General features: G+C 46.4%; 1 protein-coding gene across 1 annotated transcript in view; it reads right to left on the bottom strand.

The window, feature by feature from the left end:
* The window catches only part of Otoa (otoancorin), a 75141-nt gene extending 69780 nt beyond the window's left edge, over positions 1 to 5361 (bottom strand). The window contains exons 1-5 of the mRNA XM_051146986.1: positions 5271 to 5361; positions 4395 to 4423; positions 4272 to 4302; positions 4127 to 4154; positions 2168 to 2255 (exon numbers count right to left, since the gene is read on the bottom strand). Of these exons, the coding sequence (XP_051002943.1) occupies positions 2168 to 2255; positions 4127 to 4154; positions 4272 to 4302; positions 4395 to 4423; positions 5271 to 5361 (267 nt within the window). The remainder of the gene's footprint in view (positions 1 to 2167; positions 2256 to 4126; positions 4155 to 4271; positions 4303 to 4394; positions 4424 to 5270) is intronic.
* Between the last annotated feature and the right edge of the window lie 12372 nt (positions 5362 to 17733).

Raw genomic sequence — 17733 nt, 5'->3', positions numbered from 1 at the left:
GAGTCCACCAGCTGTCAAGAAGCCTGCATGGGGTGGGGGGGGGGGGGGGGGGCTGTAGTTGCAAATACTGTGAAGTCGAGGATTTCTTTACAAAATCCAAATTTCCAATTCCATTTAGGAAATGCAAAGAATGAACAACACTGAGCGTGCTTCTCCCTCAGGTGGTCAAGGTTATCTCCCCATTCTGTGGCCTGCCTGGTCCATGCCCTCAGCCGCAGACCTCTTCTAGAAAGCCAAGTATTCCCTGGTTTCTTCCTACCACTCAATCCCCAGTGCTGAGCCCAGACGGAAACCCAGGCACTTTAATCTGTGTCTGTAGTGCCCCGTCGGGCTGCCAGCCGCTTCTCTGCTATTTATGAACTTGTTTTCCTCTTGACCTCGGAGCTTTTGGATTTTGCTGCTGCTGTTGTTCAGCTTTGGAGCTATGTGCTCCAGGCTGGCCCTAAACCGACATTCCTCTTGCCTTAATTTCCCAGGTGCTGGGGTTACAGTTGTCTGGCCATGCTCAGTTGCTTAAATATTCCTTACACAAATAGGCTCTGGGAAGCCAGTGTGAAATAACGCTTGTGGGCAAACACTGGATATAAAAGACAGATTGAACGTATGCAAATCTTCAAGTTCACACTTATCTGAACGTCAGTCTAATTAGATGTCATCTATTTGAGTGTTGTGCTTTGTCTTTTAAGACAGGGTCTCATGTAGGCCAGGCTGGCTTCAAACTCACTGTGCAGCCGAGGATGATTTTGAACTTGTGATTCTTCTGCCTCCACCTCCCCAGCACTGGAATGGTGGGTGTGTGCCTATCGTGCCCATTTCCTGCAGTGCTGGGCACAAGCCCAGGTCTCCATGCATGCCAGGCAACCACTCTATCAACCTAGCTATGCCTCTAGTCCCTGGACGTCCTCTATCTGTTTACTAAGTTGGCAGTCCTACACCTGGGCCTTAGAACTCACATCTGGAAAACATAGCCCCACCATGTGGGGTGTTGTGAGAATTAAATGTCTCCAGCATTCTTGAAGGTGCCTAGAGCAGCAGTGCTCGGCAGTGGCCACCATTTTTCCCTACTCCTTCTTGGTGTCTGCAGTCATGCCAATCAGCTAAGAATGAAGATGTGCATGTGCATGTAGCGGTGATATACCTACAATATGGCAAATCTTACTGTCAGAGAGACAAAGGTTACTTGTTACTGCTAATTACAAGGCTGGGAGAGATGAAGACAGAGGCAATGTGGGCCCGACAGCCCCTCCAGCCGTAAGGTGAATCAAATAACAAGCAAGCAGCCCTGTGGGTGCAGTTTGGGTGTGACTGTCTGCTGAGATCTCTGTTTTTATTAAAACTGGAAATAACAAAGAACTGTGCGGTTTCTTTACTCACCAACTTCGAGGTGGCATCTTTGCTAAACAGAGCAGTGGTGTGCAAGTGCCGAGATAACACATCCTTGGTCTCACGTGCTGTTCTCAAGGTATCGTCCTGAGTTACCAGCATGCAGAGACACCCCAGTCATCAATCACACCCCACACTGTGCCCTCCTGGTGCTCTAGCTGAATGTCCACTGCTGTCACCAACAACTGTGTGAATGGGAGGTGATAGGGCTGCTGCCCTTGGAAGGAACTGAGACAGTTCCTGTGAGACACTGTCCCGTTTTGAAGAAAGGATTAAAGTGATCTTGAGCATGAACCCTGCCCCAAATTCCTGTCTCCCCATGTGATCTTTCCCTCTCATAGGGGCGATGGCCTGTTAGCCCCTAGAACTGTGAAGTCAATTAATATTCATGTTTGTGTATATATGCATCTGTGTGAGCATGTGTGCATATGTGTATAGACGTGCTCGCAGAGGCCAGAAGAGGACATCAGATCCCTTGTATATGGAGTTGCAGGCATTTGTGAGCCACCAACATGGGTGCTTGGATCTGAACTCTTGTCCTCATGTTTGAACAGCAAAAACTCTTAGCTACTGATCCGTTCCTTCATGCCAAAACTCGTTCCTGTCTTGGGGACTTTGTTGTAGAAACAGAAGTCCCTGGTCTCGGAGATTGTGTTTAGTAATAGAAAGGTGTCTAATCCACCCCTGCTGGTCTTTAATCAGTAAAGTCCCTCCAGTTTCCACAGCTGGTTTGCACTAATATGTGACCAATAGCAGAACGTAAGGACAGGTCTCACATACACACCTGCAGGCTGGGGATGGTGAAGGGCACATTCCGTGAGCTCAGATAGGCAAGGACTCTCTGGGACAGGTCTGTAGTCCACACATGGGAGCTTCAAGCAAAGACAGATGGGAGGAAATCAATGGCCAGATCCCCTGCAAACACTGCTGTATCAGCCATGTGCTCTGAGGCTCAGAGAGGATGGTGGGAATGGGCCGGGGTGCCAGGGATCTTTATGTCAAGAAATAAGGGATGCCTTCACCTGGCAATGTGGGAAGGGGTGTGTTCATGAGTGTGCATACAAGTGTGTGTGTGTATAGGTGTGTGTGTGTGTGTGTATACAGGTATGTATGTGTATATACAGGTATGTATGCATGTATGGTGTGTGCATGTATGTGTCTATATAGGTGTGTGTATATACAGGTATGTATGTGTGTATACAGGTGTGTGCATGCATGTATGTATACAAGTGTGTGTGCATATATGTGTGTATACAGGTATGTATGCATGTACACAGGTGTGTGCATGTGTGTGTGCATATAGGTGTGTCCATGTATTATGTATACAGGTGGTGTGTATATGTGTGTATTCAGGTGTGTGTGTATATATGTGTGTGTATACAGGTATGTGTGTATATACAGGTGTGTGTTATACACAGGTGTTTGTGCAAATATGTGTGTGTATACAGGTATGTATGCCTATACAGGTATGTGTATACACAGATGTGTGTGTGTATATAGGTATATATTGTGTGTATACAGGCGTGTGTGTGTGTGTGTGTGTGTGTGTGTGTGTGTTTTCATGGAAATGCCTGAAGACAACCTCAAGCATCACTGAGACAGGGTCTCTTGTTGGCCAGGAGTTCACTGATTCAGCTAGACTAGCTAGGCAGCAAAGCTTAAGAACTTCCTGTCTGTGTGCCCCAGCCCTGGAATTACAAGCATGGCCAGGCCAAAAACTTGTATGCAGGTTCTGGGAGCGAAACTCAGGCTCTCATGTTTGTGAGGCAAGCTCTTTATTGACTGAGCCATCTCCAGCCCCTACAAACTGCTTTTGTTGTTTGGTTTGGTTTGGTTTGGTTTTTCAAGACAGTGTTTCTTTGCGTAGCCTTGGTTTTTCTAAAACTCATTCTGCAGACCAGGCTGGCCTCAAATTCAAAGGTCTGCCTGCCTCTGCCTCCTGAGTGCTAGGATTAAAGGCATGTGCCACTCCCACCTGACACAAATAGCTTTTTTGGTCATCTCTTTTTCATTGTAGATAAACAGATAGATGGATGGATGGACATAGAATAAGTAAGTTAATAAAGTGTAGCCTGAGAGTGTGTATCTAATACCTCCCATTGGAGATCTTATAGGGGAGGGATGGGGACAGGGGCCTTTCCCTAGAAATGATTGGCTGTCCCTGGGGGCGGGGTGGGGGTAGAAGGCCTGCGTTCCCTCTTCTTTATAGAATTTCTGCCACCCTGCCATATCACCCCATCTCTTCAGTCTCTCGTACAGGCCTGAGCAGCAGAGAGCAGAGCAGTGGTGGCAACAGGCCCTGGAGCCAGGTGCCAAGGTCACGCTCCAGCTCTGCCACTCCCCAGCGGTGGGGCCTCCACTCCCTTTCCCCCCAACCCTCAGCTTCATTCTCCTGCCCAAAGGGATAGAGAGCAGGGGGAGGGCCCAGCCTGCGGGGGCAGTAAACACAGCCGTGTTTCTCTTGCAGCTGCACTGTGGATAGTGCTGCCTCCTCAGGAGGGCTTCAGGCACCTTGGTCTTAAGCTACATCACTGGCGCAATAGTATTTGGGAAGCAAATGTTTCAACTAAAACACCGGATGTTGGCTGGTGCTCTTTGCAATGAGTATATACTACTTTTCTCAAGTAAGGAACTCCGCCTGACGGTTGTTGGGGGCGGCGGGGAGGACGAGGAGGACGGGGCGGGGGGGGGGGTGGGGGGGGGGGCGGGGACCATCTTTTCCAACCCCTCAGAGGCACATTACCTTTCAAACTGTATGAGATCCAGTAATGCTACAGTGGGGACAAAATAAAGAGACAGCTTTAAACGGAATCATTCCACAGGCGCCAGACCCGTACTCTGTTTGAAGGTCTCAGAAGGTACACATGGGGACAGACTGGGGACATTACCATGCAGATAGCTTCCCTCTATTATTTCTTCCTAAAAGGCAAAGAGATAACATCGAGTATAACATTCAAATTTGGCAGCGCTCGTGGAAGGGATTTTGATTAAAATAAAAATGGAACACTCACCGCCATTTTCTGCAACAATGGCTGTAAATCTGCAAAAAAAAAAAAGCCATTGGATGTGTGACTAGAACTGAACAGTATGACCTTCATAAAGGCAAGCGTCGCTACCAGCGTCGCTACCACAGGAGCCCAGCAAAAGCCCCTCAGGCTTTCCATGAGTTGTAGCCATTGCACTATGGCCAGTGTAAGAAAACCTTAGTTTACAACCACCACCGAGAACCTTTCCACACTGTCAATGGGAGTGTCAGTTTGTCCAGCTGCTGTGGAAATCAAGAACTACCGTATGATCCACTCAGTGTCACGCAGGCAGCTGAGGCAGCACACCAGCGGTATCTGCACATGTGTGTTCAGTGTGGCAGTATCCACAGTTCCCAGGATATAGAGCCAGCCTGGAAATCCATCAGCAAAACTGGTGAGGAAAATGTGGTCTATATAAACAACGGAGTATTCTTTTTTTTAACCATAAAGAGGAATGAAGTTATGTCATTTGCAGGAGAAACATTGGAACTGGAAATCATCATGTTAATCAAAATAAGGCAGACTCATAAAGGCAGGCACTGGGTGTTCCCTCATATGTGGGCTTTAGTGAGCCCATGGGGAGTAGGGGAAAGAAAGGTGTTGGGGGTGAATTTCATTGAAGTACATGGTGTGCATGTGTGAAAATGTTATAATTAATTTATTATTTTGTACAAATAATATGCACTAACAAAAAGTAAGACAAACCATGCATAATAAACCTAAAAGACCTTCACCTATCCACAGGCACACAGAACTCACCCCTCTCTCACCTGAATGCATCATGAGCTAAGACTGACACATCCAGCTACATCCCTTAAAAGTGTGGAAGCCATAAAAGGTGTTTCTCTCCTTGAGACTTACCCTGCGTGGAGCTTGCATCTTTCTGACATGCACCTGCATGGCTCAGAAGGAAGACCAGGAGAAGGGAGCACATCCTAGGTTCCTGAGACATTCTCCTGCCATTAAGGCAAGCACAGAGGTGATTCAGGTGTCTTTTTCTTTTAAAAATATATTTAAGAATACTCAGTAGCAAAGGGGACATGCTACAAATTCTTCAAAAATGTTTTAAAATATTAATGGGTCCAGTGTGTGTGTGTGTGTGTGTGTGTGTAAAACGCATTCATCATTCTTCCAATGACCTCAACACCCCATTTCTATTCTGACCACCACCCCTGTTCCACTGCACCCAGAAAAGAGGAGTGCCTCACAGTGCTCACCCTATCATCTTTCACACGTGCTCTGGATCCAGAATGTAAGAAATCTTACAATCCAGCAAGAAGATGGATCAATGGAAAACAGAAGTGAACTGCTTTAAATTGATATAAAAGTGTCCAGTATGCGCACAGAATGTGAGTCACTTTATGCAGGGACCTGCTCAAAATAAGCTCCATCTGTGGTTTTTAATAAATAGACAGGACAGACGGTTGTTTTCATAATTTAAACCCGTGCATGGCACACACCTTCCTATTATCCCAGGGATAAACCAAAGGTAAAATAAACCCACAAGGAGACACACACACACACACACACACACACACACACACACTCACTAAAGTGACTCAAAGAGGAAGGCTGATAGCATCAAATGGTGATGGTGTGACTAGAAAGCTATTTGCTAGAGTTTTATAAAATCATATACTTAGTGCTCTATGGTCAAGGAATTTCAGGGATTGGGGTGTGGCTTAGTTGGTTGAGAGGTTGCCTAGCATGCACAAAGCTCTAAGTTCTATCCAAGCACCATAAACTTGGCACTGGAGGTACACACCTGTAATCCTAGCACTCAGAAAGGAAAGGCTAAAAAGTCAGAAGTGCAAGGTTATCCTCAGCTGCCTAGTAAGTTCAAGGGCAGCCTGGGCTATGTAAGACCCAATCTCCAAAAAGGAAAGGAAGGAAGAAAGGAAGGAAGGGAGGGAGGAAGGGAGGAAGGAAGGAAGAAGGAAAAGAAAAGGAATTTCAATCTCGGGTTTTTCCAAGAGAAATAGAAACATGTAGATGCAAAGATTGGTTCCACTTTGCTTGTTTTTGGTTTTTCGAGACAGGGTTTCTCTGTGTAGCCTGGCTGTCCTGGACTTGCTTTGTAGTCCAGGCTGCCCTCGAACTCACAGCAATCCGCCGGCCGCTGTCTCCCTGAGTGCTGGGATTACAGGTGTGCGCCACCGCGCCTGCCTCCTCATTCCACATTTTTAACTTCCTGTCAATCTGTATTTCAAAATTGCAAAACCATTTTAAGCACCATAAATAAAAGAAAAGCATGTGGTGCACAGGAACAAAAGAACAAATGATCAATACATGCAACAGCAAGAATGAATATCAGCAACAAGCAGAGTGAAAAAATCTAGAAACGGGGCAGGGAAGGTGGCTCCATAGGTACATGCCTGTCACACAAGCATGAGGACCTGAGTTCATATCCCCAGTGCCCAGGTAAAAGCCAGAGGCAGTGGTGCACGCCTATAATCCCGGAGCTAGAGAGGCATCCCTGAGCCTCGATGGCCCACCAATTTTGCTGAATTGGCAAGGTCCAGCTTCAAAGAAAGTGGGAAAGCCTATCTCAAAAGGTAGGAAGAGTGATTGAGGAAGGCACCTGATGGCAATTTCTGGCCACTACAAGCATGTGTGAACATACACACTCGCATGTGCGCATGCTCACGCGTGTGCGCACACACACACACACTGTTTACAAAAAAAGGTATATTGTACAGTTCCATTTATGTGAAATTCCAAGACTGTGACAAAGTCAGGAGGACTTTGGGACACTATGAGGCCTTGCTGCAAAAGAGCAAAAGAGAATTTTAGGGAAGATGATGGAAACTTCTTTCACGTTATTTTTGTTTTGTGTTTGTAAGTGGTTGCTTGCAGCTACATGTGTGCAGTGCCTGCAGAGGCCAGGAGAGGGCATCAGATCATCCTGGAACTGGAGTTACGGGGATTTGAACTGGGTCCTCTGGAAAAGCAGCTTGTGCTCTGAACTGCGTCGTCTCTCCGGTCTCAGTGTGGGAATGTCTACCTTTTGATTGCAGTGGGTCTTACACAGAAGCCACACTTACCAATTCTCACTGACATGTGTGTTTTTAGCAAGTGGATGTTATTACATCCTGAAAGCTGAAATCTAAAGAGTAACGGAAACCAAATAAATACTGACCAAAACCAACTTAAGAAGGAAAGGGTTTATCTGGCTGCCAGCTTACAGTCCATCATCCCGGGAAATCAAGGCAGGAACCTGGAGACAGGAGCTGAGGCAGAGGCCATGGAGGGTGCTGCTTTCTGGATTGCTCTCATAGATTGCTCAGCCTGCTTTCTTGTACAGCCCAGGACCACCAGCACAGGGGTGGCCCCACCCACAGTGAGCTGGGCTCTCCTACTTCTTTAACCAAGAAGATCTCCCACAGACATGCCTTCAGGCCAGTCTGACTGAGGCAATTCTCAGTTGAGATTCCTTCTCTCAAGGTGACTCTAGTTTGTGTTGAGTTGACAAAACTAACCAGCCCTGGCACCCACCTTATACTGCCCTTTGGGAAATAGATTAGTCCCTTTGAATGGAGCTTTGCTCGGAACATGTTCTGAGCATGAGTTTTTAATAAGCAAAGAAGTCGGTTGCAGTTTTCAAAGTTTTAGTCTATGCCTGTCATTTACACTCTTTTTATCCCTGGGAGAAACCCCTTTAGTGGCCCTTCCACCTAATTTTTTGTGCCTCACCCCCCCGCCCCAGGCTCTAGTCAGGGCTTCTTTCTGACCTTCCAAGATGTCATATTCCCCAGGTCACAATCCTCTGTGAATATTCCTCCTGGCTAAAGATCCCTTTTGGCCTGGTCAACTCAACTCATTATAAATCCCAAGTCTTCCACGGAGCCCTCTGTGAATTCTCTAAGACTTCGAGACAATTAGCCAGGTGGGAAAGCCACTACTTCTCTTGTAGAGAACCAGGCATGGGCATGGCTAAGGAACATATTTATATCTGCAGAATTATTTCATGTGTTCATCTATCAAATGTTTATTGAGCAGCACCAGGGGCCAGGCATTATTCTACACTCTGAGGATTCAGCAGCTTGTTGGGGAGACAGGAAGAAAACAAATAGGCAATCGAGCAACTCTGCTTACGTCAGGGAGCGATGGATGCCACGGAGGAAAGAGAAGTAAGGAAGGAATGGGAGCCATGGTCAAACATGCAGGGAAGCTCTGAGGACAGGAAGGAATGAATTACAGGAATATCTGGGGAAAGAAAAAGAAAAAGAAAAGAGACACAAAGGCCTTTGGAGTTGGGAGCATAATTTATTTGCAAGTGTGTGTGTGTGTGTGTGTGTGTGTGTGTGTGTGTGTGTGTGCGTGCGTGCGTGCGCGCGCGCGCAAACGCGTGTGTGTATATTCACACATGCTTGTAGTGGCCAGAAATTGCCATCAGGTGCCTTCCTCAGTCACTCTTCCTACCTTTTGAGATAGGCTTTCCCACTTTCTTTGAAGCTGGACCTTGCCAATTCAGCAAAATTGGTGGGCCATCGAGCCTCAGGGATGCCTCTCTAGCTCCGGGATTATAGGTGTGCACCACTGCCTCTGGCTTTTACCTGGGCACTGGGGATATGAACTAGATGAGATCACAGAGAAACAAACACAGAGAGGAAGGAGATGTTTCAGGAGCAACACATGGTGGGTCTGGAGGAGGGCGAGACTCTGTCATCAGCTTACCCAAATGCAAACAGCAAAGTCAAGACTGGAAAATATTGGGGCAAACAATCTAGCACATCTAGTGAATGAAAATGGAAGGCTCAAAAGATACAGCCATCACTCATAGTGCTTAATTTGAATTCTGATTCCAATACAACATTAAGAAAATAATTAGGGTTACGAATGCAGTCCAGTTGCCTAGCACAAAGCCATGGGCTAAATTCCCAGCACCACATAAGTCAAGCGTGCTGACACACACCTGGAATCCTAGCACTCGGACGGCAGAGACATGGGGGTCAAAGTTCAAGTCTTCCTTCAAGGCCAACCTGGGCTCTCTACCAGCCTTTATCGTAAAAAAAAAAAAAAAAAAAAAAGACAAACAACTTAGAGAAATCTAAGCCTTGAGTGTGTGCATATTTCAAAGAATAATTACTAGTATTTTTAAATCTGATCATGAAAACTGTGTTTTTACATTTTCTAAGGAGCCCTCATCTTTTAAAATAATTTTATTTCTCTTGAGGAGCATGCCATAGGGTTGATGTGGAGGTCAGAGGACAACTTGTAGGCATTAGTTCTCTCCTTCCGCCACACAGATTCTAGGGATAGCACTCAAGTCATCAGGCCTTGCAGCAAGGGCCTCTGCTGAGCCATCTGACAGTTTAATGGAGGGGTTAGCAGATTACACCTTTGGTCAGCTCAAATGGCTGCCTGATTTATAGAGCTCACGAGTGCAGAATGGAACTGTGGTTTGGATAACCGATGTCCCCTCAAAGCTCATGTTAAAGGCTTGCTCCCCAGGATAGCACTCTCAGGAGGTGATGGAGCCTTTGAGAGGTGGAACCTTGTGGAAGGTTCTATGGTTGGGTCAGTGACAGGAGGGTGCTCAAAGGGGATTGGGAGGAGACTGTGGCATCCTGAAGCCTCCCTCTTCCTCCCCTGTTTTCTGGCTGATGAAGTGAACAGTTATGCACTACTAAACATTCCAGACATGATGAGCAGTCGCACCACAGGCACCGACCTGTCATGGAGGAGCCTCCAAACCTGTGAGTTGAAATAGACCTTTATGCTTTATAAGCTGATTGATTCAAGAAGAAGAAGAAGAAGAGAAGGAAGAGGAGGAGGAGGAGGAGGAGGAAGAGGAAGAAGAAGAAGAAGAAGAAGAAGAAGAAGAAGAAGAAGAAGAAGAAGAAGAAGAAGAAGAAGAAAAGAAAAAATATTTCTTGACAACATAAACACTCCACATATGAAATTTACACTTTCACACCCACACTTTCACACACACAAAATCAATACATAAATGGAATTTTAAACTGCTTACTGTGAAACATTGTGTGTCTGCAACAGAAACCTCATATATACATTTTAGCCAGTTCTGATTGTAAGTGACCACATGGCAGGACTGACCTGTCGTATCTGGACTACATAAGCATGCACAATGGTTTAATCTGCAATGCTGCAGTGCCATGCACTGTTTCTACCACTTACCAATGCATGTCCACATTTCTTTGTGTAAATGCTTGACATTTTCTCTATCTCAGCTGTAGTAAACACTTCTTTTGTTGTTGTTGTTTGGGTTCTGGCTATTGGTTTTGTTTTTAAGTAAAAAACTTGTTGGGCAGATGTGGAGGAAGCAGGAAAGAAAACTGAAAGGTCATAGAGTGGGGAGACCTCAGGTGAGAGAGGGGACCATGAGGAAGCCTAGCAAGGATGCTCGGGGATCAAGTAGGATGAAGACCATGAATTGCACTCTGCTTCTACTGACCCCAGGCAGGCCACACCCTAGAGAGGGGACCACGAGGAAGCCTAGCAAGGATGCTCAGGGATCAAGTAGGATGAAGACCATGAATTGCACGTTGCTTCTACTGACCCCAGGCTGGCCACACCCTAGAGAGGGGACCACGAGGAAGCCTAGCAAGGATGCTCGGGGATCAAGTAGGATGAAGACCATGAACTGCACTCTGCTTCTACTGACCCCAGGCAGGCCACACCCTAGAGAGGGGACCACGAGGAGGCCTAGCAAGGGTGCTCGGGGATCAAGTAGGATGAAGACCATGAACTGCACTCTGCTTCTACTGACCCCAGGCAGGCCACACCCTAGAGAGCTGATATGAGTGGTAATTAGGACTGGACTAACATGAAAGAAGCTGGTTTGCAGAGGGAGACTTCCTCATGCTGGCCTCATCTAATGAACACAGCATGAAAGAAGGCCCGGTGAAGGGCTGCTATTAGAGACCACAGAGCCCTGGGGTGTTGAGCTCTCTCTGTTTCCCCCACCCCTCCCCACCCCCCACTACCCCCCTGACTATCACCTCCCCTCTTTATGTTTTTCTCTTAAACTCCAATAAAATTGTTTTCAACCTTCCTTCTGAATCAGGGTATAAACTGTTTATGAGACTAAGAACCTTAAAAGGGAACTTCCCTCAGTTTTTCCAGCACTAAGGAAGCAAGAGCACCCTCTTTCAGTATTAACAGGAACTTCTGGTGCTAAAGAAAACCCTACGCTGGATTGGTGGTATCTAGAAATTACAGGCACCCCAACACTCCTTAGTCCAACTCTCATCAGTATCTCCTAACTTATTACATTAGTGTGTAGTCCCTCAGGGAGCCTCCACAGCAAACATCAAAAAGCGGTTGTGATCATTTGACTTTCCAGGGTAAAGGCAGGCCAGAATGCTTTCAAAATCTCCAGACACCAAAACCCTGCATTCTGACAGGATCCGAACAACCAGAGCCCATGGTACTCTAGAACATTCTGTGTGTCACCTGCCCCTGGAAGCTGCTATGTTCAGCTCTAACAATCACTTCCTGGATTTGGGTGGTTGGGAAACCTTTGGCCTCCTTCCCTTTTCTCCTTGGTCACACGCCTCAGGGCCATCAGCTTCATCCACGGTTCTCTGGTTTCCCAGACAATGAGGCTTCTTGTGCTCATGGCTACACTTATCCTGTTACCTCTGTGAGAGGTTTACGATTACAAAATAAACGCTCCTCTTTCTGGCCACAGAATGTCTTCAGTCCAGTGAAACCCCAGCCCACTGCCAATTGAGGATTTGGTTTTAACTAAAATTCCTTTGGGGTACTCTCTTTTAGAGGGCTGGTCAAAAGACTGAAAGGACTGGGCAAGGCATGGGCCATTTGGTGGAGAACAGCTGATAGCTGTCTCAGTGGCCCTGCCCCTTCGCCACCAAACCACCTGGTAGGACCTTGATGAAGACAGCAGCGATCATTATAGAGCTCCTGTGGACAGAGGTGGCCTGAGGGAGTGACCAGCTGTCCTGCCAACTGTAACCGAGGAGCTTCCACCATAGTAACTCACAACCTGCCAGTCACTGTTGAGACAGTAGCAGGCTGCTGGGGCTGCTCAGACTGCTCAGGCTGTGGGCCAGGCACTTAGAGAAGTGATGCTAAGAGTTTCCTTCAGGCTGGGACATGCCACCCAGACATCTACCAACAGTTCTCCACTGTTGTGAGGCAGCTCCATTTAAAGTCTGTGGCATGAGCACCACAAATGGGCCCATGGACACCAACACACACACACACGCACACGCACACACACACACACACACAGGGGATATTATTTCATAGTTGAGTGTGATATGTGGCCATATGCCTATAATCCAATCCTAGTACTTTGGAGGATGTCAGAGATAGGAGGACCACTGCCAGTTCAAGGCCAGTCTACCTGGGCTACATAGTGAAACCCTTTCTCCAAAACAAAAACAAAACAAACAGAGACATTTTATTTCAGTATTTGATGTTGGGACCCCCTACTTTAGGGCTGCCAAAATCAGGGGATAGTGAGCTTGTAGGGAAGGGGTGCGGGAGCCTAAGTACCTATTCCTCTCTGCCCAGAACACAAACTCTCAGTCACACCTGCCTTGACCGGCAATGAAAGGCTCCGACTTCTGTAATGCAAGGAAGGAGAGGAGAGGTGGCACTTCCTGTATGCCGTCCTCACCAGGGGTGGCACTTCCTGTATGCCGTCCTCACCAGGGGTCCTTCATATTAACTCCCTCGCTGTTTACTCTATCAGCCGCATTCATTCTGCTGTGTTTCACAGGCAAGTTCATGCACTTGAAAAGCTCACACAGCAAGCAAATGGCAGTGCATACTCTAAAACCCAGTGGCAGTACCCCTAAGATTCATGGCCCTCAGAAATACTGCCCTCAGAGACAGCCAGGGATATGCCCTGTACGTGCATCGTCACACTAAATTCTTGCAGAAACTTTGAGGCAAACCCCACCAATGTGCCTACTTCACAAATGAGAAAGCTGTTCCTCAGAAGTCAAGTCAACAGGCCAAAGCTATGCAGCTCTTAGGTGACAGAGCCAAGTCTGAGCTAAGGAACTGCAAATGCCGACATGCTCAACAATCCCAGATCCCAAACCAAGGTACCAGACACAACCCAGGAATAGGACCACAACTTTAACTTGGACTACCAATTTCTAGCTGTGTACAATTGAGCAAATTCCTTAACCTCTCTGGCCTTTTCTATCTTTACATATGAGGATGACATGAAATTGTATTTTTAGGCATTCATAAATGTATCATGGGAGGGTTGGGATAGCTCATGGGGAGAGCTTGGTCATCTAGTATGTGTGTAGGGATTGCATTCGCTGCCCAGTGCAAAATAAACTATATACCCAGTGTGTACTGGCCCCATCTTTTCACATTTCCTTACAAGAACCAGGCAAACATTAACTATCACCTTGCCATGTCACCTTTAACATTCCCAAAGCTCCCAGTCCAGCTCTCCGAACTCAAACAGCAGTAGCTGTTATGTGTGACTAATGCTATTGTTGCTGCAAGTGTTCTTACAATAGTGTATCTCTGTTGCTGTTATTAAGCAGGTTCTGATGCCTTTCAGAGACGTGTCAGCTCACACGTGCACGCACGCGCGCGCACACTCTCTCTCTCTCTCTCTCTCTCTCTCTCTCTCTCTCTCTCTCTCTCTCTCTCTCTCTCTCTCACCATCCTACGGATACCAAGGAGCCCATAAGGCTTGTGTACCCACACTATCCTTCAGTCTGTTCACTCCTCCAGTCCCCAGTGCCTGGCCCTCAGGTCCTCACCTGCTGTGCTTCAGGCTCCACTGTTGTGTCTGGTGGCAGTGGGGCCAGGGCCACACCTCTCAGGACAGCTCGGCTTCCCCACGCAGCTCCTCCACCCGCTTCCCTGCCAAGGCCAGATTGCCTGGGGTCTCCCGCTGCACCCAGCAGCCAGACAGGGGCGGTTAGCTTCACTGAAGACAGCAGCCAATGACAATGCAGGGAATTTATTTGGATCCAGATTCAAAGACACCATTCAAAATTAAAAGTCGAGCGAGCTGGGTGGAGTGAAGGCACACCTGTCACTGCAGGATGTGGGAATCTGAGACTGGATGAATTTGAGGGCAGCATGGGCTACAAGACCCAGTCTCAAAAAACAAAAAAGCCAATTACAGTTGGAGTTATATGGCCTCTGGATACTTGGCAGTCAGGCTAATTAAAGACATGCTCCTTGTAGCAGGCTCCTTAAAAGTCCCATCTTAGACAGGTGTGATGAACACAGATGTCTGTGAGTTTCAGGCCAGCCTAACCTTTAAACCAAGTTCTGAGCCAGCCAGGACTGCATAGCGAATCCTATTTCAAAGTAAAAAAAAAAAAAAAAAAAAAAAAAAAAAAGTTTTGTAAACATATTTACAAACTGTAAGGTAGGCAAAGCAATGCATGAAGGAGATGGAATCCTGGGGTGCAGGATGGGATGAGACTGGGATGTGTCTGTAGTTGCTGAAGCTGGGTGAGAAAGGCTCTTTACATGATAGCCATGTGTCTTATGGTTTTTATTGCTGCAATGAAACACCATGACTAAAAACAACAGTCCGTTTGGCTTATACTTTTTTATCACTGTGCAGTATCAAAGGAAGTCAGGACAGGAACTCAAACAGGGCAGGAACCTGGAGGCTGATAGAACGACCGTGGAGGGTGCCACTCACCGGCTTGCTCCTCATGGTTAGCTCAGACTGCATTGCCTTTTTTTTTTAATGTTTTATTAATTTATTCATATTACATCTCAGTTGTTATCCCATCCCTTGTATACTCCCATTCCTCCCTCCCTCCCTCCCATTTTCCCCTATGACTGTGACTGAGGGGGACCTCCTCCTCCTGTATATGCTCATAGGGTATCAAGTCTCTTCTTGGTAGCCTGCTGTCCTTCCTCTGAGTGCCACCAGGCCTCCTCATCCAGGGGATGTGGTCAAATATGGGGCACCGGAGTTCGTGTGAAAGTCAGACCCCACCCTCCACTCAACTGTGGAGAATGCCCTGTCCATTGGCTAGATCTGGGTAGGGGTTTGAAGTTGACTGCGTGTATTGTCCTTGACTGGTGCCATAGTTTGAGCAGGACCCCTGGGCCCAGATCTGCCCATCATAATGTTCTTCTTGTAGGTTTCTAGGACTCTCTGGATCCTTCTATTTCCCCATTCTCCCATGGTTCTCTCACCTAGAGTCCCAATAGGATGTCTTCCCCTCTATGTCACTTTACTGAAAATAAAGATTTTCATGGGACATGCCCCTTGGGCTAGTGTCCAGATATAAATGAGTATATACCAATTGACTCTTTCTGCTTCTGGGTTAACTCACTCATTATGATCATTTCTAGTTCAATCCATTTGTCCACAAATTTCTGGAATTCCTTGTTTCTAATAGCTGAGTAGTGTTCCGTAGTGTAAATGTACCACAGTTTCTTTATCCATTCTTCTACTGAGGGACACTTAGGCTGTTGCCATGTTCTGGCTATTATGAATAAGGCTGCTATGAACATGGTTGAGCAAATTTTCTTGTTGTGTGCTGGAGCATCTTCTGGGTATATTCCAAGGAGTGGAATAGCTGGGTCTTGAGGAAGCCCTATTCCCAGTTTTCTGAGATAGCACCAGGTAGATTTCCAAAGTGGCTATACTAGTTTGCATTCCCACCAGCAATGAAGGAGTGTTCCTCTCTCCCCACATCCTCGCCAGCATGTGGTGTCACTTGAATTTTTGATCTTAGCCATTCTGATGGGTGTAAGATGGAATCTCAGAGTTGTTTTGATTTGCATTTCCCTGATGACTAAGGAGGTTGAGCATTTCTTTAAGTGTTTCTCAGCCATTTGATATTCCTCTGTTGAGAATTCTCTGTTTAGTTCTGAGCCCCATTTCTCAATTGAGTTATTTGGTTTGATGGTGTTTAATTCCTTGAGTCCTTTATATATTTTGGATATTAGACCTTTGTCAGATGTAGGGTTGGTGAAGATCTTTTCCCAGTCTGTAGGCTGTCGCTTTGTTCTGTTGACAGTGTCTCCTGCCTTACAGAAGCTTCTCAGCCTCCTGAGGTCCCATTTATTAATGGTTGACCTTAAGGCCTGGGCTGTTGGTGTTTTCTGTTCAGGAAGTTGTCTCCTGTGCCAATGTGTTCCAGGCTCTTACAGAGCCCAGGACCACCAGTTCAGGACTGCAGCACTCACAGTGGGCTGGGCCTCTCCCATCAATCACTAATTAAGGAACTGCCTTATAGCTGGATCTTCTGGGTTTTCAATTGAGGCTCCTTCTTTTCAGATAACTCTAGTTTGTTTATCAAATAGACATGAGACTAGACAACGCATCATGCATTAAAAAAAAAAAAACATGGTGGGAACTTTGCAGAAAAAAGAAGCCATTCTTACTAGCAAGGCTATAATTGATGCACCCATATCAGAGACAGCAGGGAGAGAGCCATCCTAGGTGTTCAGCGGCAAGCCTGTGGCTAGATGACCATGCATCCACTGCACAATAGTCTTGGCCTGACAGTGTAGCTCATGGATAGAGAATGAGCTTAGCACATGCCAGGCCCTGGGCCCCTCCACACATGGAAAGACTATCTTTTAAGAAAAATCATATAATAAAAACACAAGAAAATTCTTTCATCTCTAAAACAAAACAAAACAAAAAAGGCAACTACTAATATATGTGCTTTTATTAAAATGAGATACAAATACATTAAAATAATGGGTTTGTGTCAGTGAGATTGTGCATACCTGTTTTTCATCTTACTCAGTGAAAATATAATCACGGACCCGAGAGGCTTTCTTGCAATTCTCCCATTTAATGAAACATCTCAGTCATCCTAAATTTTATATCATTTTGTCACAACAACATTAAACATCTTCTTCAGAAAGGTCCCGCTGAGGTGTTCTGATGCCCACCAATTAATTTTTATATTCTTTTTTCCAACATGCTCAAAATCATCCTTTTGTCCCCGAGGCCTTGGTTCAATTTGTTCTCAAGCCCTAAATGATAGGAAACATTTTGCATCTTTTGCAGCTTCTGATTAGAAGCCAGGTGCCTGTGAGCTTTGCATGACCTCTCCTAGAGAAATAAAAGCATCTACTCCCATGTGAACCAGCGCGCACACACACACACACACACACACACACACACACACACACACACACACACACACATGCACTGGGAGCCCTGCATGGACACCAACCAAGAACAGTCAACAGCAGTGCACAGCAGCTACAGACCTAGGCACATTTTCGTGGTCTTCTTTTTATGTTTTTCTTTTCTGAAGTGTGACATTTGGAATGCAGAAAGCTCAGCAGGGCTCTGTGACCAGTGGCTTTTGTGACAGCCATCAATGTGTCAGATACAAGTGCTGAGGGACTGAGTCTGAGT

This window comes from Acomys russatus, chromosome 5 (assembly GCF_903995435.1).
Source record: "Acomys russatus chromosome 5, mAcoRus1.1, whole genome shotgun sequence".
NCBI classification, from domain to species: Eukaryota; Metazoa; Chordata; class Mammalia; order Rodentia; family Muridae; genus Acomys; species Acomys russatus.
The sequence above is the reverse complement of the archived record's forward strand: the minus strand, read 5'-3'. Positions and strand labels throughout refer to the sequence as shown.